This window comes from Nelusetta ayraudi, unplaced genomic scaffold (assembly GCF_046127955.1).
Source record: "Nelusetta ayraudi isolate G7.1 ecotype Tasmania unplaced genomic scaffold, CSIRO-AGI_Nayr_v1 ptg000026l, whole genome shotgun sequence".
Lineage (NCBI taxonomy): Eukaryota > Metazoa > Chordata > Actinopteri > Tetraodontiformes > Monacanthidae > Nelusetta > Nelusetta ayraudi.
Window position 1 is genome coordinate 4,917,966 of NW_027466076.1, and position 27,912 is coordinate 4,945,877.

The 27,912-nt window shown below is 46.4% G+C and overlaps 1 protein-coding gene across 3 annotated transcripts in view; it reads right to left on the minus strand.

Annotated features, from left to right (window-relative positions):
- The window catches only part of LOC142890323 (uncharacterized), a 114,919-nt gene that overhangs the window by 86,768 nt on the left and 239 nt on the right, over positions 1 to 27,912 (minus strand). For 2 of the 3 annotated variants that reach the window (XR_012927063.1, XM_076029264.1), the window contains exons 2-19: positions 26,179 to 26,304; positions 23,385 to 23,503; positions 15,258 to 15,375; positions 14,351 to 14,541; positions 13,505 to 13,589; positions 7,504 to 7,962; positions 6,641 to 6,928; positions 5,006 to 5,104; positions 4,710 to 4,919; positions 4,452 to 4,565; positions 4,069 to 4,127; positions 3,123 to 3,270; positions 2,875 to 2,979; positions 2,057 to 2,209; positions 1,636 to 1,803; positions 1,380 to 1,553; positions 315 to 404; positions 73 to 156 (exon numbers count right to left, since the gene is read on the minus strand). Coding sequence is in view for 2 of the 3 variants with exons in the window: in XM_076029264.1 (XP_075885379.1) it covers positions 73 to 156; positions 315 to 404; positions 1,380 to 1,553; positions 1,636 to 1,803; positions 2,057 to 2,209; positions 2,875 to 2,979; positions 3,123 to 3,270; positions 4,069 to 4,127; positions 4,452 to 4,565; positions 4,710 to 4,919; positions 5,006 to 5,104; positions 6,641 to 6,928; positions 7,504 to 7,962; positions 13,505 to 13,589; positions 14,351 to 14,541; positions 15,258 to 15,375; positions 23,385 to 23,503; positions 26,179 to 26,304 (2,790 nt within the window). In the remaining variant the exon portion in view is untranslated. The remainder of the gene's footprint in view (positions 1 to 72; positions 157 to 314; positions 405 to 1,379; positions 1,554 to 1,635; positions 1,804 to 2,056; positions 2,210 to 2,874; positions 2,980 to 3,122; positions 3,271 to 4,068; positions 4,128 to 4,451; positions 4,566 to 4,709; positions 4,920 to 5,005; positions 5,105 to 6,640; positions 6,929 to 7,503; positions 7,963 to 13,504; positions 13,590 to 14,350; positions 14,542 to 15,257; positions 15,376 to 23,384; positions 23,504 to 26,178; positions 26,305 to 27,912) is intronic. The other variant, XM_076029265.1, reaches the window with a different exon arrangement.

A 27,912-nucleotide genomic window follows, 5' to 3' on the forward strand; every position in this document is an offset into this window, starting at 1 on the left:
CACAAAGCAGAGGTCAGAGGTTAAGTTAGGTCGACCACACTTTGCAGATAGGCAAGATGGAAAGGAGCGCACTTGTCTCTCTATGGTGGCCTTGTTCAGCTCCAGCTGGTCATTGAGATCTTTCTCCTGGATCAACTTCAGCTGCAGCTGCTCCGCCTGAAAGCATCAAAAGTCTGAATGTGAGACTGCGATTCAAACAACAACAGTCGGCGAGCTTTGTATTAGAAATCTTGACTTTTTTTTTTTTTTTTTTTTTTCCCAAGCAACTTTCAAGTTGAGTTTAATGCAGAAATGAGTCAGTGAGGCCAAACCACCTGCTCAATAGCTCTCTTTTGCTTGGCGGCCCAGCGGTGCTCGCTGTCGTGCAGCTCCTCCACTTCGCTCTCCAGGTCGATCATCTTCTCCTGCCAGCAGAGGAACAAGCAAAAGTCAACGTCTCACCTTCAATCTCCTAATGATGACACTTTAATGCCATTTAAATTGCTGTGAATGACAGGGGAAGTCTCTGTGGAGACACACACAGTGACACACAGTGACACACAGCGGCCTGGTGAAAAATAGTTTGGGATTATTGGCATTAGCATGCTGACTGTCAAGCCCAGATTTACATAATAAATGCCTGATTAACCCCGGAGCTCCGGCTGTTTGCTCGACTGAATCTTCTGAGGAGACTTCTTCTGGACTCAGAAGGTCACACATTCAAACTGATGGTGAATATTTAATCTACGGCCGGGATTAAATGAACACTTGAGGAATCAGTGTTACAGTGCTCTTGAATCCCCCGCTCCACTCCACCTGATATGTTTATAAGTTTCCTTGTGCAAATTTTACGATTTCATAATTTTTTGTTTCTAAAGGGTTAAAATGGCAATTTAAATAGTTAAAAAGTTCAAGGGTCAGATCTCTGCAAACAGCACCGAAAACAGTGCATCCTGTCCACAGAGAGGACGCAAAGGTGAAAAGTGCATTGAGCTGTTCTGCTAAGAGCGCCCCCTGCAGGTTTGGAGCATTCGATGGTTCAGTTTCTACGTCTTGCAGTGCGTTTTTGCACCTTGTTTAGTTGTGTCTCTGAATTTGTATCCTTTCCATACCCGCAGTTGTTTTCGCCAACTAAGGCGCATTAGGCAGTTGCATTGTGTTTGGCCCTTGTCGGCCACCGTACGGCAGAGATTACAGCCGCAATTTCACCGCAAAAAGTGCCGCAATTTACCACTGAAAAATATGCACTGCAACGTAATGACAATGTTAACGTCAAAATAATACGAGGGCCTCGAACCCTGCAGTTTCATCAATGGCCATGAGAAATGAGCTGCCACTAGAGGGCGCATAGACCTTCCGGGTCACCTTCCTGGACCAGCAGGGGGCACCGAGAGCCGTACCTGAGCCTGTTTGATCTGCTTGGCCAGCTCCTCTTTGCCCTGGTTGGCGGTGTCCAGCTCAATCTTCAGGTCGTCCACCATCCTCTCCGCCTGCTTGCGCTGCAGGTCTATCCTCTCCCTCAGCTGGATCTCCTCCTCCAGCGTCTGCTCCTTGTCGATCAGCTTCCCAGAGACCTGCACAGAGCAAGGAAGGGTGGTGACAAGACGTCACCCCGCACGCAAACCAGGGCCAATCAGCTGCAGGCGGCGGCCGTACCTCCCCCTGCAGCTTGCTGATGAGGATGAGCTGCCTCTGCAGCTCCTGCTCCTTCTCCAGCAGCGACTCCTCCATCTCCTCCACCCGCAGCTCGCTGTCCTCGCGCAGCTTCTGCTGCAGGCTCAGCTCGGTGGCCGACTGCGTGGTGGACTGCAGGGCCTCAGCCAGCTGCACACACACACACACACACACTTAGTGCATCTGTGCTTACTTGGGACCAGTGTTGCTGTTCATGGTGGACAGTTTGAGCAGAAGTTTGCTTCAAAACGACTGAAGATCACGTGACTGAAAGACGGAAATAGTTTGAACTCGGTAAAATATCCACCAGCTGTCTTCCTCCGTGATCCACCCAGACTCACGGCTAGCACAGCTCTCTGCAGGTGTTAGCAAGTGAAGACCTGGTGCAGGTGGGAGTGAGTACCTCGGTCTCCAGCCGGACGATGGTGGAGTTCAGCTCAGACCTCTTCTTGTCCTTGGTGTCGTGGTCAATCTCCAGCTCCTCCAGCTGTCTCTCAGCGTGCCACAGCTTCTCCGACAGCGACTGGCTGTGCTGGGTCTGCTTCTCCAGACTCTCCTAAGCACACAACCACACATGCATTGGCCAATGAGGTCTTTTGATAGAGACCAAGCGTCTGCCTCTCCTTATTTAAAGGTCTGGAATATGTTCTTCTGATGAAAACGTTCTTCGGGCAAGGTTTTTTTTTAATTTTTTTTTTTATGATGAATCTGTGAGAATTCCTACTTGCAAAGCAGGGAAACCAATCTATGGTTTCTCAGTTGAGTGCAGTTTAGTTTTGTGTGCAGTCAGTCAAGCGCACGATGATTGATAGAAATACAGAAGGCTGAAACTCGCTGACGCTGCCAAAACAACACAGCCACCACATTGCCTGATTTTATAAATGAATCATTCACCCCAAAAACAGAATAAAAAACAACAACAAAAAAACAACATAGACTTTGCAATGAGCTGATGAAACCTTGTGTTACCAAGACCCAGTAATTCCAGAGAGACAAGTTCTACAAACAGCAAGTTGTAGCAGTCCAGAGAAAGAAAACATATTTCAAGCTCTTTTAGCATTCTGCCAATCAGTCAGTGCACTGAAACCAATGAAATTCAATCTGCTTTGTATTTCTCAGTCATAAGCTGAAGCTCAACTTTTCAAACCAGTTCACTCAAATCGGATTTGAAATGCGAGCAGAAAGGCGTCGTGTTCATGAAGTCGTGTTTTCTTCACGCACCTCAGCATCCTGGATCCGGTTTTTGAGGGACTGCTGCAGGAAGTTGAAGGCGTACTCCTGGCTGTTGGCCTCCACCATCATGCTCCGGGCCTGCGTCACCTCGATCTGCGTCACACACACACACACACACATACACACACACACACACACACAAACACACACAAACACACACAGGCCGAGGTTTGAGCTTTGAGCCACGACTTTAAAACGCGTGTTTGAAACTGGTCCGTTCAGCCGCCGGCTCGCACCTCCATCCCTCGGATCTTCTCGTCCCGGGCCTGCAGCTCTCTGTCGATCTCGATCATCTGCTCCCGCAGCCGCTTCATCTCGTTGTTCAGCTGTGCGTTGGTGCGCAGCAGGTCCTCGTTGTTCACCAGCAGGCCGCGCATTTCAAACCTTCACATTGGAGGAGGAGAATAAACTCCCAGCTCGCTCTTGTTTCCATCACACAGGTTGAGTGATTTTTTTTTTCTCTGCTGTCGACTACAAACCAGATCTGGCTTTGGTCCTGAGGCCGCAGCTAGTTAGCGGTTGTAGCTTGTACAGTCACGCTAGATTTTGTATATCAGCATCCACAATTCAGCAGGAAAAACTTAAAGGTCCAATGAGTAAAATTTGACTGAATTGTAGAAAGCAGTGGAGATAAAGAAGAAACAGGTGTGTCCAAACTTTTGACTGGTAGTGTATATAAGAATATCCTTAGATCAATAAGGGTCTTGCTGCCAGTTAGCTGCCATCTGGAACCACCATATTTCTGGAAGGAAGCCTGGCGTGGACAATCCAGCTGCCTGACAGAGGCTTTCATATTTAGGGTATAAAATAAACCAGTGAAGAAGAAGGCAAGCCACCGTAGTTCACTGGCAAGCTCAGGAGAGGGAGGATAGGAAGTCCGTTAAAGGACTCAAGTGAAAGAGGGCTGTCATCTAAAATGTAACCACTTGATGTCGCTGTTTCTTCTTAATCAACTCAACTATTAAACCCTGGACCTTTAAGTTGGGCTCTGTTTGAAAACAACATGTTCTTCATGTTTCTCTTTAGTTTATGGACCAAATGCTGCAGTGTCACCCATGTGCCTGCAGACTCAGACACTCAGCAGGTGCATTTCAGTGACTTTTCATTTTTATTTTCTATTCCAAAATAATATGAGATTGATTTGAATCACATAAAGCATAAAGAAAGAATAAAAAAACAAACCTGATCTGGTTCCTCTCCTTGTCCATCTCCACACTCTCCGCCTCCAGGAACTGGTTACGCTGCAGAGAAACACACACACACACAGGTTATAAAATTAGTTTTTTTTAAAAAACAAAAAAACAAAAAACAAAAACAAGACAAACAAAACAAACCGATTCTAGTAAATATTCAGAGGCTTCTTTCTTTTCTTTTACTTGCCACTGTACTTTCCTACTTTTACTTGAGTAAAGGAGTTGCATCAGTACTTTTACTTTGACCGGAGTATTTTATTTATTTATTTATTTTTTACACAGGCATCCATACTTTTTTACTTAAGTACAGAATTATGAATACTTTTGCGACCACTGATATGATTTTATTACTCTCACACGTGTCCTGTTTACCTTCTGACAGACGTCCAGCTGCTTGGACAGCTCCTCAACGAAGTCCTGTCTGTTGGGGCCTCCCAGAGCTCCAGGGCGCATGGGGGCGTAGTGGGTGTGCACGACCTGAGGCACCTGAGTCAAGACATGGGTGGAGGTTTAGAAACAGTGGACAGGTGTGTGTGTGTGTGAGTGTTTGTGCGTGTGTGTGTGTGTGTGTGTGTGTGTGTGTGTGTGTGTGTGTGTGTGTGTGTGTGTGTGTGTTCTCTGGCTACGCACAGGGTTGCTGAAGTCGGTCCTCCTCCTCAGCAGGGTGTCGTAGGTGGAGAAGCGCTGCTGCCGCGGCTGTCCCAGCTGTCCCAGCTGGCCCATTGGGGTGAGGGTGGGGATGGGGCTGAGAGGGGTGAGGGCCCCCCCCATCGGACCCGGACTGATGCTGCGGGTGTAGAGGTTCATCTCCGAGGTGGCGGGAGACAGTGTGCCCTGGACCTGCAGAACACAGTTCAAAGAGTCAGTCGCCGCCGTCTCAGAGAATCATTTTTTTTATTTTGAAAACTGGAAAAAGGTTTTCGGACCTTAAACTCGGACATGCGGTTGACGGGGTTGTAATCCAGGGACAGCGCCGAGCTGTACGGACTGTTGAAGACCCGCTGAGGACTGTCAATCACGCCCACCTGTGGAGAAGATGGCAAAATATGACAAATACGCATTTTTAGTCAAGTGAAACGGGTGAGAAAGGAGGAAAAGTGCAGATCTATCAATGCTGAGTGGGACTGAATCAGAGTCTGGATAGGATGTTAGTGGGCCACAGTTTACACCAGTACTTAAATATGGAATACTCTAACAAATAGATGGCATGTATTGAAATAATACAATCATTGTATTCATTTGTCAGTTAAAACAGAACAAGAACAGAGAAGAAGAAGTGATTTCGACAAGACGTGGATCAACAAGAAGAAAAAACAGAATTCTTGCTGAATCTCAGAGTTCAAGCGCATCGACAAACTGCTTCCTCCAGTGAAGGGTGTTGGTGACACAGCCGTGTGTTAACTGTCAGTGATTTCAGTGGGTGCATTATTGCAGTCAGTGTTTATCTGCAGCACGCACACGCAAAAAGTGCAGTAAACACTCGCTGTGTCTTTGGATTGAAGTGGATTCAGAGGTGCACAGGTGGCATTGTGTAATTCAGTCACTGAACCTCATGTTAAACTAAGAAATAATAATAATAATAATAATAATAATAATAATAATAATAATAAAAAACAACTCACAAAAAATGTTTTGTTGCCAAAACAAGAGTCAAACATGAGGTGTTGAGAAACTCTGGTGCAAATTCAACAGTGCCGTGAAAACTCAACCAACATACAACTAGAAACCTTAAATGTGCGCCTTCTCCAGGAGGTGGCACTGTTCAATAGCTGGAAAGAAACATGCGTCATACAAAGAAGGCGTTAGGCATGCGCGGCCTGTACAGTAGCCTGCCATTCATGATCATTCTCTCAAATTCATTTATTTGCTTTAGTTTGTGTGTTTTATATCCTGAGGTGCTGCTGTGCAAAATAGTGTTGCGGTCCAGACGGCACCAGCCAACCCAGACCTTATCAAGACCAGAGAGCATCGAGATGGAGACCAGGCCAAGACTTTTATATAACAAAGAAAAATAAAAACAAACCCCCCCCCAAAAAACGACCAGTATCTTTTTTTAAATTCCAGTTTGCTTCTAAATGGAACAGCAGCATCTTTGCAGCAAGGTGTCTCTGAATCGTTTTCTTGAACATTTTGCTGCTTTGCAACTATTTTAAACCATTTTCAACAAAACAACTTTGCCTCATAAAATTTAAAAAATCAATCATCGAGTAATAAGGGGGCAGGGTGTCATTCTGGGTGTCACCAACACAGTGTAAAACAGCAGCAGCTGGATTCTTTTCTGTTATTATCGTGTCATTACAGTGTTGGCTGAGTCTCCACTGGTCTTCATGAAAACATCCCCAGTCCGTCCAGACCCAGTAAAAATGCTCAATATTCCACGTCCACTAGGTGGCACTGTATGATAATTGGTTTTCCCTGAAGTAAAACTGTGTGTTAAATAAATAAATAATACTGGAAAAAAAAGGAAAGAAAGGAAGAAAGAAAGAAAGAAAGAAAGAAAGAAAGAAAGGGGGGATGACGAGTAAACTGTGCCGGCTGTCGGCCGCTCCAACATCACCCACCCTGTCGGTTGCAGAGTCCAAGTCCCGTAAGGCCAGCGACTCCGAGGACCCTCGGTGGACGGCCAGCCGCTTGGTCTCCCAGGGAGGCAGCCTGGTGGGGCCGTTCTCTCCCAGCGACCCGCCGCCTCCCGGACCATCTGCATCCTTCCCACTCACCCCGTTGGTCTTCAGATCATTGCTGAGGAACAGCTGATATTTCGGGTTCTGGCTGGCCATCACGGGCCGAGGCGTCACGGGCTCCTCCTCGGACGGGCTGTCCGGCTGCCTGTTCGAATCCATCTCCGACTCCTGCGGGAGGCGACAGAGGTGACGCGAAATTAAGGCCTCTCGGTGAGAGTTGAGGGAGGAAAGGAACGAGTGGTCCACAGAGGGCAGTGAGCAAAATCAAGCAGAGATTATTTTTTTGAAAGGAAGAAGATGAAGTTGAGTAATTTTCTCTGCTCGGGAAACAAAACACATCATTGAGTTTTGTGTTGAAGTAATCACACGGCAAACGCAGCGGCTTTTGAACCTCGCGCAAAATCACACGATTTGAAATCACCAGCGCGAATTTGACTTCATTCGTTTTCGTTGAGATTTGGAGATCAAAGTCTGATCTTTCCCGAGTCAGACGTGCGGCTTCATTGGCAGTGGCTGCTGAATGTATTGCAGATGGTGATGATTGAATCTTCCATCCAAAGAGAGAAGAAAAAAAATAAATGTATTGGCCATTTGTAGGTGAAGAATCAAAAGAGAAGAGATTTGAGTGGTTGGGTTGAATCCCAAGTCGTTGGAATCTCGTCTCTCATGCTGATGATCCATTTCCTTCTCATGCGGCGACGTCGTCACAAACATCGGCGGGCGGTCGGTCGGTCGCCGCTTACCGAGCCCATGCCGGAGTCGACCATAAAGTCTTTTCTGGAGTTGACAATGCGTCTTGTTTTGCTCTTTGCCTTCAGGTTCTTCTCTGCCGCCGCCGCCGCCGCCGCCGCCGCCTCAGGAATGGTGGCGCCTGCCGCCAGCGCGGGCGTCACCACGATGCTGGGGATGGGGCTCTGGGGCAGCTTGGCACTGGACGGCGTGGCGGGCGGCAGCGGGGAATCCAGAACCTCCACCGAGTAGGCCTTGGTCAGCTTCCCGGGTCTGGAGGGGTAGTGGCCGTTCCCGAAGGTGAAGACGTCGTCCGGGCCCGAAAATTTGAAAATGAGGTTTTGGATGCTGCCGGCCCGGTGCAGGCTGTTGGTGCGGGGGGTTCCCGTGGAAGATTTCTTGGGGGAGGTGGGCCAGACTTGGTCGGCCTCGTCGCTGAAGGACCCATTGGAGGGGGGGGACTTGGGCGAGCGCTGAAAGAGGCCAACACAACAACATCCATCCAATAAGACAACGTTAACGGGAGGAAGTGTCGGGGAGGCGCACACGGCGGGACTAATATACAGCTTGGACCTCGGACAAGGTTCCACCTGAGAGGGCTCACGCCGCTGCTTTTTACTGATCAGCAGAGATTCTTTGACAGAGAGATCACAGATATCATTCAGCCAATGCTGTTATAATAGAATCGATGAGCGAGGCTGCACGTCGCCTCCATTTGATGCCATTTCCCCCCCCAAAATCGGCTCCATCAGCAGAGCTTGTTTGTCTCCGTCCACCTCCTGTCTTCACCGCGCAGAGCTGCTGTTGACTGTTGAAATGAATACATAATGATACTAAGCCCCAGCGTGCATGTGTGTGTGTGTGTGTGTGTGTGTGTGTGTGTGTGCGCGCCCCTGCCTGCCTGCCTGCCTGCCTGCGTGGATTCATATCCTGACATAAATCCCTCTTGAGAAAGTGCAACATCTGCTCGCTCATCTGAAAAATCACCACCCTGCCCCCAAAACACAACATCCCACTTTCTCACACACACACACACACACACACACACACACACACACACACACACACAGGAAAAAAAAAACCAACAACAACAAAAAAAACGGACTCTAAAAATTCAAATACCCACTCACATGAAATGAATTAGTTTTTTTTTTTTTTAATGCCAAAAAGCCACTTGTTCAAATCCAACTTTAATTAACAATCATAACCAGGATTGTGATGCCACTTAGAGAAATGAAGTGGCGAGCGTCCAGAGTGGGAGGGGGGCGGGGGGGGTGGGGTGGGGGGGTGCTCGAGGGTCCAAAGCGGCGAGTGGCCTTAATCCGGGCCCTCGGCTGGCTGCCTCCCCACGGGACCCCCGGGCCGGGGTGGGAGAGCAGCTCCAGGTCGGGGGGGCTTTAGCATGGCTGCTAATCACCGCCGCATTAACATGTTTACAGGCCGAGGAGGGATTAGCTGCCACAGGATGGTTTTAATGTTATTATTTCTGCCCCGGCAAAGGAGCTGCTGTTTGGGCCGTCAAAGTGTCATGGAACCAGAGGGGGGCGCCGGGGCGGAGAGGGAGGACGTGTGATGAAATGTGGGTGATTTTGCATTTCTGTTTTTTTTTTGTTTTTTTGCTCTTTTCTTTTTTTCCCATGCGATTGTAAGCAATCATTTTCTGACTAAACACAAAGAGACAATAAGAGAAGTCAAATGTTTTTGCATTTTAAAGAAGTGAAAACACTTAAAAAAAAAACAAAAAAATGTTTTTTTTGTTTTTACCAAATTTGGAAATATTTTCTTTTGTTGACCTGGTTGTAAAAGAAACAATATTATTTATTCATTATTTACCTGCTAATAATCACTTAATAATAATAATAATAATAATAATAATAATAATAATAATAATAATAATAATAATTATAATAATCTCTCTCTCTCTCCCTCCCTCTCTCTCTCCCTCTCCATTCCCAGTTGCCTCACCACAGTGCAGACATATGGCGGCAAGCTGTACTCCTGACCCAGATATGTGACAGCAGAGCATTCTGGGAAATGCATGGACTTGCTCAGGTGTCCGATGCCAAGGATTAGTCCACATGCAAACAAATTACACGACGACGCCACTGCGTAAAAGTGTGCGAGCGATAACGTGGCAGCGAGCGACGGAACATCTGCTTCCCAGCTAAAGCGAAACTCGGGAGTGGCTTTTTAGATTTGGAATGAACATCTCTGTTCCGACGCCGTCGCCTGACCCACACAGGAGGTGGCGTGTTCTCTCTCAAGTGGGTAAAGTTCATAAAAGTGTAACCAAGCAGTTGACACACTTAAGGTTTTTGCAGTTACACTGCGTATAACCACCATGAGATGATCTCCTGAGAAGGTGAAAAGCCCTCCATGGAAGCAGAACACCGCACGAGGCTGCAGGCCAGATTCTCTCCACTGGGTTCTGATCTCCTCGCGAGAAGAGCTGCGCTGTCCTGCAGCTCCGTCACTCAGCACAGTCTTAAAACTCGTCATTCAAAAAGTGTCATTTGGTGGGAAGGTGTTTGGGAATGTTTGAGGAGGTTTGGGAGGATTTGTGTGAGAGGCGCTGTGGTTTACTCAGAGATCCCCTCCGGCCATCTGCAGCCAAACAATAGGAAAGGAGAGATTCCTTTTTTTTTCTTCTTCTTCTTCTTCTTGTTTTAGTTTTCATTTGGAGACAGTGAATACGACCACCTGCCGGGACCGAGCGCGGACCCATTTTCCTTTGGGATTAAATCGCAATGAACTGCTCGAGTGCTGTAGACGTAGAAGCATCTCTGGAATATCAATGAAAAACCCAAAAAGTCAAACTTTTTGTCTACTTTCAAGTAATATTTCCTCTCAGCTGATTTCACTCTCGCTAACTTCTTTCTGAAGAGTTTGTTTCTCAACCGGCAGAGTCTCACTCTTCCCTCCTCCTCCTCCGCTTGTCTGAAAGTTTTGCATTCTTCTGGACGTCCCTTGCTTCCTCATCATTGTCTAGCCTGGTCAATGCTAACGTGTTGACCCAACGTCTGTGTCAACCTCTTCAGAATTTTCAATCAATTCAACCTGGATCACCACACGGCTCTCACTCAGCTGCTGTGAGAAGAACCTCCTCCTTCCACCACCTCAGCTCGCTGTAATCATCATCTTAAAAAAAAAAAAAAAAACATTTTAGGAATAAAAACCTGTTGTCCACATTGAGACGAACTGGAAGATGTATTCAAACTGCGGGGCAAAAAAAAAAAACCCAGCCCCAACAACAAAACCAGGGTGTGAGCGCAGCAGAGAGAACAATGGATGAAGTCAAACAAATAAGCAATTAGCTGCCGCGCGCTCGTTTGGGACGTGTGCGTCTCTCACAAAGAGCAAGACGACGGCGGAGGTCGGCCCGAGGCAATCTGCCGCGCAATATGTTCCCTTCCTGTTGTTGTTGTCGTCGTCGTTGTTGTCGTCGTTGCGCCCCTCCTTTCCCTCCTTCCCTCCTCTCCGTGGCTGTAAATAACTGGGTTTAATCAAGCGACCGCTGGCCGTCCTCGCCTCCAGGCCTGGACGGCCTGTTCACACTGAGCCTCGTCCAGCAGCAGCATCCTGTCCCCAGGGAACCAGGCACTGCCAATCAGCAGCAAGACGTCTCTGAACACATCTTTCAATTCATCTCAAAGAGCGCTTTTCCTATTAATCACTTCTCTGTCATTGTATCTTTTACAAATATATATATATATATATATATATCACTAAAGGCATCAAAACTACGTATAACCACACATGAAATTATGTAGGAAACAATAAGAATGTAAAATAACTCATGAGGTGTCCAAAAAAAATTTTCCACCTGGTGTGTGTGTGTGTGTGTGTGTGTGTACATTCACACACACACAACACAAGACGGCTCACTGCTCCGTGACTTTGCGCCCACTAATCCAGGATGCGTTATAAATGTAATCCAAATCTATTAGATTCATATCTAATTAAAATGATGTGTGATTAGACAAATCCTGCTCATTTCTGACAGATGAGCTGAGGATAATCTGACACAGAGGTTAGTGAGCCTCGCTGGCAGCTTGTCTAGGATGGTGCAAAGGAATGCAAAAATGATGCAACCCATCACGGTTTAATAGACACGGCAGCAGCAGCAGCAGCAGCAGCAGCAGCAGCAAGTTGCAAACAAACAACTAGTGGAGTTTTGCGGGTTTTTTGCTTCCCGGGCTTCTCTTTAGGACAGAAAGTGTGCAAGACTAAGTTTCTGCTGAAGGTTTTGATCTGACCGTCACATAGGCTCAGTCCCGCAAACGCTGCTTGCAGCTTTAATCTGTTCTTTTTTCCTAAATAAATATACATACACTACCAGTCAAAAGTTTGGCCACATACTTCTGATTGAATGGTTTTGTCTTTCATTTTCATGACTATTGACATTGTAGATTGTCACTCAAGGCATCAGAACTATGAATGAACACGTATGGAATATGCACTAAACAAAAAAGTGTGAAATAACTCAACTGACTCAAGGCAACTGTGATCAGATTCATTTGCTGGCTCTCCACCCAGAAGAAGACGGCGGCGTCTGTTCTCTGTTCGTTTTGCACCTGAACAAAATCACATTGCAAATCCCACCAAGGACCACGAGTGAACAAAACCCCCACTAGTCCCTCACCTGCTGCAGTGGACTCAAAGCTCACTGCAACCCGCTGCCTTTCTAAACCAAGTGGCCGTCGCCGTCTACGGAAACTCTGCGGCAAAATCGCGGGGCGCCGAGCGCTCGGCGGCGCAGCGGCTTCCTCCTGAGGAGACGCAGCCAGTTTGGCAGCCAGCTTGTTTGCCGTTAAGTGTTTAAGCTTCACGAGCTAAACTGCAGTGACACCCTGACAGGCTTCCTGGGATAATAAGACTCCAAAGCAGGTTCCTTCCCTCATCTTCTCCTGTCACCACCGTGGCAGCCTATCATGAGCACTTCCCCCTTTTTTTAAAATGCGTTTAGGGTAAAGATCCTTAAAGATTCCGCGTGTGTGTGTGTGTGTGTGTGTGTGTGTGTGTGTGTGTGTGTATGTGTGTGTATGTGTTTACTTGCAGGTCTACATCTGTGTGTGTGTGACAGACAGAGCCAGATGAGCAGGCAGATGTTTCCTCTGTCTCCTCTCCGACTGTCTGAGAAAGACTGACAACAGCTGGACCACTGCCAGACACACACACACACACACACACACACACACACACACACACACACACACACACACACACACACACACACACACACACACACACACACGGGCACACGGGCACAGTTAGACCCACACACACACACACACACACACTGGCACTACCTCTGCAAAAACTTCATTGGGAGGATTCTATTTGTTATTTCCCTTGTGAGGCTTCTTCTATTCTATTCTTTTCTATTCTATTCTGCTGCACCAGTGTTACTGGTCTTTTCGGTTTCTGTGCTTCTGTTCTTTTTTTTTTTTAATATATATATATATTTTTTTTAGTGGAAGATAAAAGGGTCTCACTCACTTCTTGCCACAAACTGAAAAAACAAACAAAACAAACACGTTTTTCACATTCCAATGTTGCGTTTGACCGTTTTGCGGTTCGGAAACTGTAAAATCAAACACAAAGTCAAGAAGACAATGACCGGGTTCTAAAAGATCTGCAATAAAATAAAAGATAATAACTGAATCCAATCAACCAATTTGGTGATGTTTGCATTGCAGAGCCTGGCGGAAACGTTGGGCGTCTTCCTCCAAAGTAGCCGACTTTGAGCGCCGGAAGAAACGTCAATTAAAAGAGGGGAACACACTCGCAAACACACTCACACACACACACACACACACACACACACACACACACACACACACACACACACACACACACACACACACACACACACACACACACACCAGGCCCATAAAGCAAAGTGCATGCAAACAAAAGGCAGTGTTTTACAGTGACCTGTGTTTTACGGGCCAGCGAGGGGGAAGCAGACAGAGTGCAGTGGACAGTCAAGGCTGCAGATAAGAGGCACGGTACCATGTTGTTGTTCTGCTCCGTCTCACTCTTCCCCTGCATGCTGCACTTGCTCACTCTGCCAGTCAGCTCCGACTCTGCGGTCGATCTGGATGGAATCAGTGCACAGTGGAAGAGTTGCAGTGGTTAGCGCGGCCGCCCCACAGAAAGAGGGTTGCATTAGAAGTGGGTTTATAAGGCATTATTGCCACTCTATGCTTCTTCGCACTCCTTTTTGAATAAGTTGCTATTTTTCTTTTTTTTCCTTTTTCTTTTTCATTATTTTATTTTGGAGGAGTTACATGACGGCAGTTAGGAAGCGCTGTCAAAATTGCATATTCAAAATAAAAATAAAAATCATAATGCCTTGGTAAGGCATTATAAAAACGTGTCATAAATGTTCAGAATCATGTATGACAACTTATGTGAACGTTTATTAATGATTACAAATGGTGGATGTAACATCATTAATAATGTTTTATACCGCCACAGCAAAGTCAAAGGACTTACACAACATGTCCCTGACGCTTGACTTTGAGCTCACAAAGTCATCATCCAAAACACACACACACAACTGGTAGTTATAACACGGTAATAACCATGCAGGTCTTCGGTGTCACTTTGCAGTGGAGGTATAAAACACTATGAATGATGAGCTTATAACACATTATATCCACCACTTAGAATCATTCATAAACAATGAGATAAGTTGTCAAGCATGGTTATGAACATTAACAACATGTGTTATAACGCTCTATTAAGGTAGAGGCTCCAGCAGACCCCCCGGGGACCCTGAGTTCAGGAAGAAGCGGGTATTGAAAATGGATGTTTCCAGTGTTCTCAGAGTCATTTCAATAAAGATGCGGCTACCTGTGGTGCGATTGGAGAACTCTGCGCCTGAAGCAGCTCAGTCTGTGCGTCTCCTCCTGGTAGCGGTGCAGGTCCTGGGTCAGCAGGTCGTGGAGCGCGCTCAGTGCCTCCTCCTGGAACAGCAGCCTCTCCGACTGCAGTAGGCGCTCAGCCACCGACGCCTGGAGGTTGCGGCAGACACGCAGTTGACACTGCGGAGCACAGCAACGCTCTAGTTAATACATATTGTGGTGTCTTAGCACTTGAATTTGTCTCAGCTGACTGTCAAACTCTTTTGTTTCTGCACATAAGATCATCAAAAGTGCACAGATGAGGCATCTTTTCAAGAGGAAATAAAGGAAAAAACTGTTTAAGAAACTATGACATATTTTCAGGAACTTTTTAATTTATTTTTCCTGTTTTTAGTTGCAAGGCAAGGTTGTCTAAAGCTGGGTTTCTCAACTGGTGGATTGCGACCCACTTTTGGGTCACGGCTTTGAGGGCAGTTAAAATATGTGTATTTATAGAGAAACTGTTGGCTATCTGTGTTGCAGGACAGACAACTCCATTCAATCATTTCAATCATTTTTTTCTTCTAGACATGCTCAAAAGTGGGCGAACCATTTTCTATTTTTGTAGAATCAATTTGAAAGCTGTGGAATAAATTTGTGTGGCGACTTTATGATAAGGAACAAAATGTGAGCCTCAACTGAGTCTCTAGTCCAGTGGTTCTCAACTGCTGAAGTGGTGAATTCACCCATTCATTATGTCATCATCGATCGATGCTTAACTACAGGGTGAGAGGATGCTGTAAATTTAAAATGTACAGTGTGTAATGGCAGCGGCGGCGACGATCACTAGTATTCCGATGCTCGAGCTGATAGGGCTGATGATTTTTTTTTGCTCCACACTTATTGTTGGTACCCACAGTGGACGCCTGGAGGCTGCAGTCTGCCTTCACTTCCTGTTCGATGAGTTGCTTCTTCCCCCGAAGATCACAGAGCTCGGAGGACAGCAGCTGCCGATGGTCTTCTATCCGCGCGAGTCTGACAGCGCAAGCACAAAAAAAAGAAGGAAAATTAAAATGAATGACGACGACATCGTCACTCTCTCCAAATCTCGTCTGTTTCCAGTAGGCAGTAAATATTTTTACATATTGAATTGGGATGAATAGTTTTCGGTGTAAATAAAGCACGCTTAAAAAAAAATAAAAAAGACATTTAATAATATAGCAATGATAATAGCAATAAAAATCACAATGCCAATCTCCACCAATCACATACTGTCCATACAATAACACAGTTCTTCCAGGTTAAAGTGTTTCAGATGTGTTTCAGATGTCGAGAGCAGGTCGTGACCCCGCTGACCCCCTCAGATTCTGTCTGAAAACAGGAAGCAGGGAGACCTCTAGGCTCCTGACGACCAAGCGCTCCTTCCTTCAGCAAACAAGGCCGCCTTTTCATAAAGACGGGCGGCGACGCCGCGACTCGCTGCTCGTTTTACAGCCGCAGCACAGAGAGTCAAACAAAGTCAGGTGACTGCCAGCGTGGGGCCATGTGACTGGCTTCACTGTGACACTGTGCAAAGGTCACGCTGTCACTCGCTACAACAGGTATGCTGAGGTGGTAATGCGCTTTGGTTCAGTAGACATTTATGTGTGTATTTTTATCCATATATGTACACTAGCACTCAACACACCGGGTCCTTCTTTATCTTTACTGCTTGCTACACTATAGATACTGAAGATACTGAACATGAAATATATGAGCAAGATATGTGGATTCATGTGGCAAAAGAAAAAATGTTAAATACCTAAATGTGTTATATATTTTTCTTTATGAGAAGGACGGCTATTCAACTGTTATACAATGTAAACAGTCATGAAAATGAAAGAAAAAAAAACATTAAATCAGAAGTATGTGGCCAGACTTTTGACTGGGAGTGTATGTATTTATCAATGTATGCATGTGTATTTGATGGCTGGCCTGGATTTTTGTTCCTGGTGGAAACTAAAGAAGGAATTGAATGTCACACTCAGTGGGGACGTACTGACTTAGGTTGATTGTTGGTAGTAGCACTCGGGGAGATTTGCTGTCCTCTGACAGGAATAGTGACAGGCCTACTGTTACAAAGTCACCCTGAAAACATTCTTCATTTTCATAAATAGCAAAAACTGCAGTAACAATTAGAATAATAATAGAAACAGGGTTACATTTTCTGGGTCGACCAAAACATTCAGAAAAATCGTTTGCAAAAGCAGCGTGTGTGTGAGAGCATCTGTCCACCAGGGGGCACTGAGTCTCTGCACAGGTGGCTGGTGCGCCATAGAGCGAGGAGTGGGGGGGTGGAGGGTGAGATGGGGGTGGTGGTGGTGGTTGGGGGTGGTGGTTGGGTGGTGGTTGGGGGTGGTGGCACCTCTGAGCGAAGCCTTTGATGGGCCGATGGGGCGAACGGCAGAGCGAACTGCGCGTGTGGAGAAACGCAAATGAATGAAAGTGAGTCGCAAACACAAAGGGCCTTCCGGGAGCCGCATTAGCGCCGCGTTAATGAGGTTTGTTGAGGAGGTCGGAGTGAGAGTGAGAGTGAGAGTGAGAGTGAGGGGGGCAGGAGGTACGAGGTGCACCTGTCACACTATGATGCTCTTAAAGTGGTGGATGAGGAGGAGGAAGACATCAAAACAAATATTAGGTGTCACTAAAGCGTGCTTATCTACCACTCGGGATATTGATTAGCAATTTGATGCAAGACATTGATATGTTGTGCGATGTTATGTTCAAAAAATGCAAAAAAAAAAAAAAAAAAAATAGATAGAAAAGTTATAGTTACAGAGGTGCGAGGCCCAAACAATTCTATCCAAATGAATTGAAAACGTCCAGCGACACTTGAGAGTCCATCTGCAAAGTGTTTAATAGTGTCACTGAGGAAGCAGTGAGGAAGACCTGTTCCACCTGGTGTGTGCTTGGTCCGAGTCCGAGTTGTGTTAACGTTATCATATTTTTTAAATTTTCAGTGGAAAGTCATTGTTTTCTTGCCTTTGCCGGATTGTAGTTGGCGTCTGATTTTTATTTTGTCGTCGCCGTTGTCGCATAAGCCCGTTGAAGGAGCTCGCGGGGGGCTTGCGAAGCTCATTTCCTTCAACTTTACCTTCCGTAAAACCCGGCAGAGCAGGTTAAAGGCATAAAAATCACAAGTGTCGAATCGACGCGATGAAATAAAAATCCGCACAGTGGCCACAACCAGGCAGGAAAACACTGCCAGCGGGCCGAGCTCAACGTCTCCAAGGAGACTCTGAGGCTTTGAAGGCAGCGAGCCGGCGTGGCAGCTGCCAATCAGAGAGCCTCCTGACCAATCGGGCGCCTTCATTAGAAGGCGGCAAACGTGCGACGACGGAAGAACAGCGAGCCTCGGTGTGAAGAGACAGTGATGAAAATGTCTGGTTTTGTTTCTGACGATTTGAATGCGCACACACGCACACACACACACGCACACACACACACACACACTCGTCTCTCTCACTCTGCCAGCTGTCGGCATGTTCTGATTAGGCGCTTGCGTACGGAGGAGCGTGAATAGGGCTCCTTAATTGCTTGAATGTATGTGACAAACACATTTCTCTCCGTAATTGCAGGTGAAAAAACGCGTAGGCGGGAGTTTTTTCCCTATCATTTTTTTTTCTCCCCCCCCCCGACAATCGCGCATCTCTCACCACTTGCAGCCCGTCGCGTATATATGTAATTGTCGCTGCGCCGAAGGTCACGAGCGGCGTATAGGCGGCGCACGTATTTATAGGCCTGTGGAAGCATCCGTGCGTCCACGCCAGGAAACTCACGACTGCAACTTTTGTCGTCGGTCTGGATGGAAATGTCAAGAGCTCAGCGCTTCATGTTGTGTTGAGACGTGTTGACGCCCGACGGCCAAAAAAACAAAGAAAAATAAAGAAGCGAGTCGCAGAGAGCAGATAGGCGGAAGTAATCAAGTACAAATGCTTTGCCACTGATAAGATTTCTCAGGTAACTGTACTTTACTCGAGTATTCCTCCCTCTGACAACTTTTTACTTTTACTCCCTACATGCGTACACACTGCACTGTACTTTCTTACATTTGAGAAACACGCTGGTTACTTTTGCGTTTAAAAGATACAAGTTCTGTTAAAAGTGATTCACTTATCATTTATTATACTTACTGATTCAACTATGCCGTTGTGTGTAAAAAAAAAAAAAAAATTAAACACATGCTCCTGCAAGACATCTGGTCAGTTCAGTGCGGATTATTTAATTTTTCACCAAATTATGAGCAAATGCATTTTATCATTAATTTACGTCAATGGCAAAAAAAAACAAAAAACTATTACGTTATGTACTTTACTTCAGTACATTTCAGAACGTGTACATTCTTACTTTTACTTGCGTAAAGGAGTTAAATCAATACTTTGACTACAGTATTTTTAGAGTACCTGTGTTTTTCATTCAGTACAGAACGTGAAGACTTTTGCCTCCTCTGGCCGAGAGTTAATCTGTGATGATTTAATGGAAAAGCACATAAAGTTGTAAATGATAGCAACACTCCTCACTCACTATTGTGGAAAACTTCCAAAAGTGAGAAAACATCTTCCCGCTCTAACAAGACCGTGGCGCTCTGCAACCAACAAAGAGAGGAAATTAAAAAGGAGGGGCAGAGAAGCACGGGAAGGAAAAAACAGAGAAGTGAAAGGGGGTGAGAGAGGATGGAGGCAGCGGAGGAGAGGCAGGATGAGGAGGGCCGGGCCAGGTGAAGTCACGCTCGCGTTATGTCGGATTAAGCAATAAAGAGACGGTTAAGAAATGGAAGAAAGTTATGAAACAGGTGAATCACAGTCAGATTGAAGGAGGGAGGGAAAAAGCAAGACGCAGGCAAGAGGACAGACAAAGAAAATAAAAATGAAATTAAGTTTTGCAGATTTAGCCGATCTTGTTCCCACTGTCCGGTCATGTGACGCTTCTTTCTCACGGAGGCAACATTTAGACGGACTACTCTGACTTTTTTTTTCCTCCTGCGTGATCCAAGCGACCCCGGTGCACAGCCGAGTCCCTCGGGCTGCCAGCCTGCCTGTTAGTCTTGGCAACCGGCTGAGGAGCGCTTGTGCAACCGCGCCGACGGAGGTTTCGGCCCACGGGGAGAAAAAAGTAAACGTCAAACATTTACACACAATCCATTTAAGCTCGACTTTGTCTAGTCGCTGGTTTGGAGGCTGCACCGCCCCCTCCAACTCCCCCTCCCATCTCCTGTTTGCTCCATACGTGTAAATGCACGCTGAAAAGCTGAGGTCATCCGCAAAGATGCCTTGAAGGAGAAGATGTGAAGATCTTCATCTAGATAGTGGCAGGTACAGCAGGAGGTTTTTGTGGCGACGGGTGGATCTGCCTTCAGCTTCCTTTGATCAAAATCTCCTTATTTTTATATTAAATTCCAAAGATTAAGGTTCATATTGGTTATTACATTTTTGTTGACTATGTACAAGCCTGGGGTTGGTTAGAGTAAAAGCAAAAAAAAAGTCACTTTAGGCTTCATATGAACATCAAAGGGTTGTGTGGTTGCTGTACCAAGTCTAGGAACAGCAGCAGATTTAAACGTGTGTAAAATGTTTGAGGAAGCTCGTCTGACAGCACCTTCAGTGTTTAGCTCACTTTCAGGAGGGCTGCCGTAAATACCGCAGCAAGAGCCTTATTGCTCCATGTGTATTCTTCTATACAGGAGAACCGTTCTAAGGGAAGGAAAACCATATTACTTCTATTGTACTGCGAGTATACACTTTAATTCATGTACTCATGGGCAGCATGTTCAGCTTCTACCAATACAAAAATCATTAATCGAGCCAAATCCTACACACTGGACCTTTAAAGTGGCATTCTTTACACGCAGATGGTTGTTTTAATTGACACAGCTTCACATTATTTCCCCGCCGTGCTGTACAGTCGACACTCCGGCAGCTCAGGCCGACACGGCTGAGACCCTGCGGAACGACAAAATCGGAACCTCCGCGCTAACGGATATGGTTACGTAAGAATGACGAGCCGATGCAGGAGGAGTGAATGTTCGGCGTGTGAGTTTAGAAAAGAGACGCAGCTTAAAAAAGAAAACGTGTCCGGACACAAGAGGGCCAGACGCGATTGGCCGAAAGCAGCCGTTGATCCAAAAAAAAAAAAAGCAAAGTTTCTAATCCCTGGTAACATCCTGGCAGAGGCGGCAAGGCAGGAAGTGGGGGAATAAATGAGCTATTCCACCTGATAACATTGATTTAATGGTTGAAGGCTATCGAGGAGCAGTGGTCAGCACTTCAGTCAGCAGCTTCTCCTTGTACTGGTTGGGCTCGGGGTGTTCAACGCTGACTAGCAACTAATTCAGGGTGTGGCCGACCTTTGCCCCCCCCCCCTGATAAGCCCCGCCCTCCCCTGACTGCAGGGTAAGCAGCGGCAGAACTCGCACGGATGGAAAACAATGATGCACACATGTGACGGGGAATATTTTATAGAGCCGGTATCATTGACTGGGGTCGACAGAAAATACAGTTTATGAAGGAACTGTCGTGTGTGATAAATTCACAGTGATGAAAGAAGTCATGAAAAAAAGCCTCCTGAAGTTGCTGCTGTGGCAGATACTGGACTTAGTGGCGGGAAGCAGCCAAGTAGAAATACTTCATTATTGTACTTAAAAGATTTATCAGGTATCTGTACTTTGAGTATTTTTCTTTACTTACATTCAATTGAATTCAATTACTTTATACTTCTCACTTTTGAAAAACATGCTTTTTGTTGTTGTTGCTTGAAGTGGATCTCTTTGAACTCCGACAGTTTGAACAACTACTGTTGTGTGGTTCAATATAAAAATGTATGATATTTTAGAGGGAGGTTATTTTAGAGGATCTCGGTTCTGTTTAGTAAATTTTCAGTCCAGGGAAAAATAAAAATGTAGAAAATAACGGTTATTTTTACCCAAGTACATTTCACATCCTGTACTTTGTTACTTTTACTTGAGCCGTCACTAAGGGAAGACTCAGAGTGGCAGCTTTGACCTGTGCACACCAATGAGAGCCCAACCCTCGGCTCTCACATCCTGGCACTTCAGCTTCCCATAATGCTGAAGACTACCGGGGAAAAACGGGGATTACGGTAATGTCTCCTCTCCTGTTTCACGGAACCAAAAGAAGAAGAAGGGAGGTGGGCGGGGCAACACGACGGAGACGTGCATCAGGTTTTTTTTTTTTGTGTGTGAAAGCGGGGTTGGGAGAACCTGACGCTCATTAAGCCCTTGATCCCGAGTTGTGACGGGGAACCAATCAGCCCTGGCAGCGGGGGGGACAGTGTTCACAAGAAATTAGGCGATTTCCTGGAAGCTCATCAGAATCAGTGCGGCGGCGGTGCGGGCGGTGGGGGCGGGTGCCCGTGTCTGCTGGCGCACCTTGAATAATCCCGAGATGTGTTGCAGCTTGTCTCGTTTGACAGAAGTGAGACCAGTTGAAGCGTCGCGCTGCCAACAAATTATTGAAAAAAGAGAAGAAGAAAAAAAAAAAAAAAAAGAAACGCTCGTCGTGGCAGGAGTACAGAGAGGCGGCGAGCGAACTGGGTGAGGCAGCATCCACCTACACCCATCTGAACACTGACTGTCAATACAGCGCAGAAATTCTGCGAAATTTACCGGAACAACGGGGGAAAAAAATAAATAAATAAAAAATGTCGAGCCGGGTTTCAATCTGTCTGCGTTTTTGACATGTTTTACTGTTGAGAGAGGGAGAAGGATTTGATTCGCAATAGAAAAGACTACAAGCCTGGTGGCTGCGCTAATGTGGAGGTTCGGGTTCTGCTCACTGATCTCTGTAAAGCCCCTCTAGAGTGAAACACATTAGTTTATGAAACCATGTGGATAATTTAAGCCAGACGACGCTTCCTTGAGTTGATTGGCAAAAAAACTAAAGACTATTGTTTTATATGTACCAGACTAGTTGGTGTGGTAAAGTCTGATGGAGAGAGAGGGAGAGAGAGGGAGAGAGAGAGAGGGAGAGAGAGAGAGAGAGCGGTGTCTTAAACCTAAAGTTTAAACAAACTCCTTAAAGTGTTACATAAACTGCTTTAGCCACACACACACACACACACACACACACACACACACACACACACACACACACACAGACATTGAGGCAGGCCGGATCCTGTTGTTTTCCGCAGCCGAGCAGAACCTGCTGCTGTCAGGAGATACAGTGAAACTCCCACATGCCTGTTTTCCAGCTCTGTGACTGAGAAAAAACCCCAGAAAACCACTAAGAGCTTCCTTCTCCTCGTGTTCTACCAGAACAGGCTGCTGACTGAATGCCATCACGAACCCACCGCCTCCCTGACCAACGATCAAAGAAAGGGACGTGTTCTATGTTGAGGCCAGAAACGCAACAATGAATCGGTTTCTTTCCACGGAACCAACAGGATGTTGGCCAAGTTGGTTTTGTCTGGTTTGTATGAAGTATAAACACTTGTTTGTCAGCGTTCAGTGCTCATTTCTCCACCACACCATGAACTGGCCTCTATTCGAACAACTTAACGTAGCTCACTGGCAAGCTTAGGAGAGGAATAGAGAGTGAAAGTGAATGAATCTTCTGTATCTTCTTTAAAATCTCCAAATATTACACACTCCACCATTAAAGGAGGTCTTATGTGAAAAACACATAAAATGCTGATTTAAACAGCTTTGGTTTTGGGTGTAGATGAGGGGCTTTGCCGTGCGCAGATTTGGAAGCAAACTACAACACAAAGCCGGATGCGATATCGCACAAAACATCACAGACTTGGAGGAGAACAAGGCGGGTGAACAGATTTCCCAGCTGGAGGACTGTGTGAGAGGAGACTGAGCCCAACAGTTGCATGATTTACAAGAGGAGTTTTCCTTTTTTTCTGCTTTTTCACTGTCTGCTCGTGTCAGACCCGACCAGAGCGGCGGCGGCAGCGATCGAGCGGACCCTCTCCCGACCGGCAGGCCGAGCTGCACAGTGGACCCCCTTTTGTGGCGAGTGCGCGACAAGCCGTTGACTCACTGCGCCTGTATGCCGCCCAGCTCCCGCTCCGTCTGTCTCCGCAGCTGCAGGAGGTCAAAGGTCAGCTCCTCGCTCAGACCGGCCAACCTCCACGGCTCGGCCCTCCCAGCGTGGTCGCCCTGATGGCGGGAAGAGACAGAGGAGCCGAGCTGAAAGCGAGCAGCGCGTCCCGGGGCGGAGGACGTAACAAGAATTCACCTCCCAGATCCGGGTCATCAGGAGTTTATAAGAGAGACGTTGGGGCATCTTGTGATGTCATCCAGGCCGCTCACTGGGAGCAAACGTCTGGCAATTCAATCTCCCATAAAAACCCAAGGCAGAAGTCACGACATGTCGTTTCCCCGCAAACTGTTGCGCAACACCAGTTCTCACCCTTCACGGGTTCAATAACTTTTGAAATCAACGTTCTTATTCAATTGTTTTGGGGGTTTTTTTTAGAGGTAATGAGCCTCGCTGGCCTAAGATGGGCCGATTTTCCCTGGATCAAGTTGTTTCATTCTTATTTTTTTATTCATACTACCTTAATGCCAGTTCCTTTGTGTTTTCAACAACTTTTCGCTTTTGTTTGTCTCCATCGTCCCCATCACTACCGAAGCCCTTCCTCCAGCGCCTCGGCCACCTCCCTCGTCTTTCTCACTTTTCTCTCGCTAGCCGTGAGACATAGCAACACGTTGGCTAAACGGTAGCAGTAGCGGTGAACCACGGGCGGGTGGAGGGGAGGAGAACTTCTTCGGGGGACACGTGAGGACGCGGCGAGCCGAATACCAAATCTGAGGCAGGTGACGTCTCGTCACCGCCGCCAAGTCTCAACTTGGGGAGCGACAGAGTCCTTGGAGCGAGCGGCCCGCGAGCTGAGAGACAACAGACCCACTGAGTCATCCTGGCACCGCTCGACGGCCGTCCTCTGTCTGCCTGCCTGTCTGCCTGCACCCCTGTGACTCAGACAGGCAAACTGGCATTTTACATGGTACGTGGTACATGCACGGGTGACGTGACACAGTGGCAAATGCCAAGCGTGACGCTTTCACACCCATTCCGACGACAGTTTATCGAGTAACGCAAGTCGATAAAATCATCCAAATTTGGAATGCCACTTCCCTTCCCATTGAACAGTTCTCATATATGTACAAGATTATACATAGATCAATAAGGGTCTTGTCGACATTTTCCTAAGGAAGCCTGGTGTGAACAATCCAACTGCCTGGCAGTACGTTTCGTAATTTAGGTGAACACTGTCGCCCTCAAATAAACCAACAGAGAAGAAGGTGGACGAGGTATCCAGGTTTGTGTGCAAAGGCCACTGTAGCTCACTGGCAAGCTCAGGAGAGGGAGGGTGAACAAAAGAGCGCTGCGATCTAAAATGCAACCACTTGATGTGGGTGTTTCCTCTCAAAATCTGCAAATATTACACACTTAACCTTTAAATTGCCGGCTTCTCCACTAACTGAAAACTGGGTTTATGGCTACGGTTGAAGGTCCCGCTGGGCGCCAATCTGAGCTGCCAATAGTTGGAGTTTTTATCTACATCCCTTGTACCGCGTTTGGGGATTTACTCTTGATTACTTCATTAAAAAGAGGCGGCTTAACTCCACTTGGAGCGGAAGAGCAGGTGAGAAGGAACGCTGCCATCTTCAAACAAGGGAAGAATAATGTGCTCAGAGAGAGAAGCAGGAAGAGAGCTCCTTCCCATGAAGCAAACTGGAGATAAAAATCAAGTGAGAATTCTCGAAGCAGAGCGCCAACATAAACAGAATCCCTGTACAGGCTGTGGCAGCGGAATGCAGTGGAGGCGGTTCACAAGGCAATTAGCCCTCCACCCTCAAGCAAAGATCAATGCTTTTAGGGACTTGGTAAAGAGATTCCCAGAGTGCCAGCCAATGCCTCTGCCATCATCACTGGCGCTCGTGATTGGTTTAATCTGGGAGAGGGAGCTTCTGCTACTGTGAACCTTTTCCCTGTGAACACTCCATGAGAAAGTTTGCCTGACAGGAAGTGATTGCTTCAAGGTCTCTTCAGCCACAACTGTGGCTCTAATGTTGTGACAATGTAAAAACAAACACTGGCATGAAATATATAATATCATGAAAAAATAAGGATTATTATTTTGAGCTCTCTTCCTTCGTCGTGCAAGTCTTTCCTAATGTTATTACTAATGATGACTTCTTGCACGGCAATGAATCGAATAAATCAAAGTAAGATATCTTGCCAATGACCATACATTCATCTGTGATGCACATTATGACAAGCCATTCACAGTTCCACTGCACTGTAAAGTAGCTTATTTCTGCCTTGCAGTAAATACAGACAGAAAAGTCTTGGGTAACTGCTTGAAATGCTTCGTACCTGTTGCTCCTCAGCAAAGAGCGGTTGCAGGATATCGAAAAAAGCTCCCGCACAATGCTCGACTCTCTTCCTTTGGTTTTTATTGCAACGTTTCGGTCAAAAGGCCTTCATCGGGCATCACATATGGCATCCAAGCATACATAACCATACATATAGGTGTGTGGTATATGCAGGTAGCCAATCAGAGGGCTTGAAGGCTCAACACGGTTGATGGTTCCTATACATCCTATATTTTTTAAGCTTTCATAAAAAACAGGTGAGAACCATCAACCATGTTGAGCCTTCAAGCCCTCTGATTGGCTACCTGCATATACCACACACCTATATATATGGCTATGTATGCTTGGATGCCATATGTGATGCCCGATGAAGGCCTTTTGACCGAAACGTTGCAATAAAAACCAAAGAAAGAGAGTCGGGCCGTGTGCGGGAGCACCCTTCTGTGACGCACCTCTCTTTTTGGGAGTGCTGAGAATTCTCTTGGAGGTTGCAGGATATGAAATCTGGCCTCTACCAGCTGCCGTAGTTCACTCAGCGAGGACGAGACGTGCGCCCTCTTCCCTCGGTGGTCTGGCGACTTTGAAAAGAGAGAGAGAGAGAGAAACAGACAATTCAGTGTCTCGAGTGATCAATCCTGTATCTTAGCTGACAGACTTGCTCATGTTTTGGATGCACATCAAACCCCTTTTTCAGAACACGGACAACCTGACACCTGACAAGTACCTGGCAGTGCAGATGTCAGTGTAATGTAAATAACGCTACACCCAAGCTAAGAAGACATTCCTCTGGGTCTTTAAACTGTAGCAGTGTGACAGTGGAATGACAGCAGTCCTGCCATGCAGAGACCACAGAGCCCTACCTCCTGGTACACAACCAGTGCAGTGGGACGATTACACTGCAAATGTAATTGGTTACAATTACAATTTAGCTTCTTGAAAATGTAATCGTAGTGTAACAATCAAAGTCATGCAACTAATTACATTTGATTGCATTGAATCAAATGCTATTGAAAGCCTAAATTGGAGGCACAGCCAATTTAGGCCAAACCTCGACGGCGTCATTGACAAATCACATGACAGAGAACTGGAAAAAAAGAAGGAAAGAAAATGCAACTAAAAGTAAGACATTGTTTAAAGTCTGAACACTATATTCCAATGTCAAAATGCCCTCGGCGTCGCCCATATTCTACATTGTTTTGAAGACAACTTATTATAGATTGTCTGCCTACTGAACAGACTCTCCGCTGGCGGAAACTTCCCACCCACCACTGCTTGAAACCCGTCACAACGCCGCTGACCCCTCCGGTTCCTAACGCGACGGGGATCCTTCGTATATGTAAAGTACAGATGGACAGCAGGCAATTAATTCTCTCGCTCTCCTCGCCCGTGCGATGGGGACGCGCTCACAGTGTGAGTGGGCTGGCTGTTTGTGACACAGCGAGTCTGTGTTGTCTGATTAGACGCAATCAAAACAAGCCCATTGTGCCTTAAAACCTTCTGAAGAAGATTACATGCGTCGACGGGAGCTCGATGGAAGCGGGGAGCGATTTCTTAAAAGGAGAAATGGAAGTGCGACGGAATTTAAGTAGCGTGTGACATCCAGGGCACCCCGGGAAGTTATTTGTCTTCAAAAAAGAAGAAGATCTCATTATAAAGTAAAATAGTGTTGAAACTAGGATGCTGCAGTTTTCATGTCCAACCTTCTAAATGATACCATTTCACAACAACAAATTAGTCGTAAATGACTGGAATTCAAATGGCAATGCAAAGTTTTAGGGCAAAGTTGCCACTTTTCTTTTTTGGTTTTACAAGCGACAGAAGAGGTAGCAATGAACACCACTTACAGCACACACTCAAAAGCATCAAAGGCCTCGTCCTTGTTGCTGACTGCTGTCCTGCGTACTGCAAGTCAGTCGCCACCGCTGAATACTTGACATTCTTTGCTTTTGTCCTCTGGATTTTTTTGTCCCTGAACAACTCGCCTTGAATTTTTGATGCGGACGAAGAAACGGGCTCAGCTCGCTTACTGACATTCTGAACGACCAGTTTCCCACCTCTTCATATTTCTCGTACATATTTCCGACATTTTGTGAGGCAACAAAAAAAAAAATCATCATCACTGAGAAACCACACGACAAAGCGACGCGGCTCCACCAGATAACGTTGACCGTTCGTCAACTGCTGCT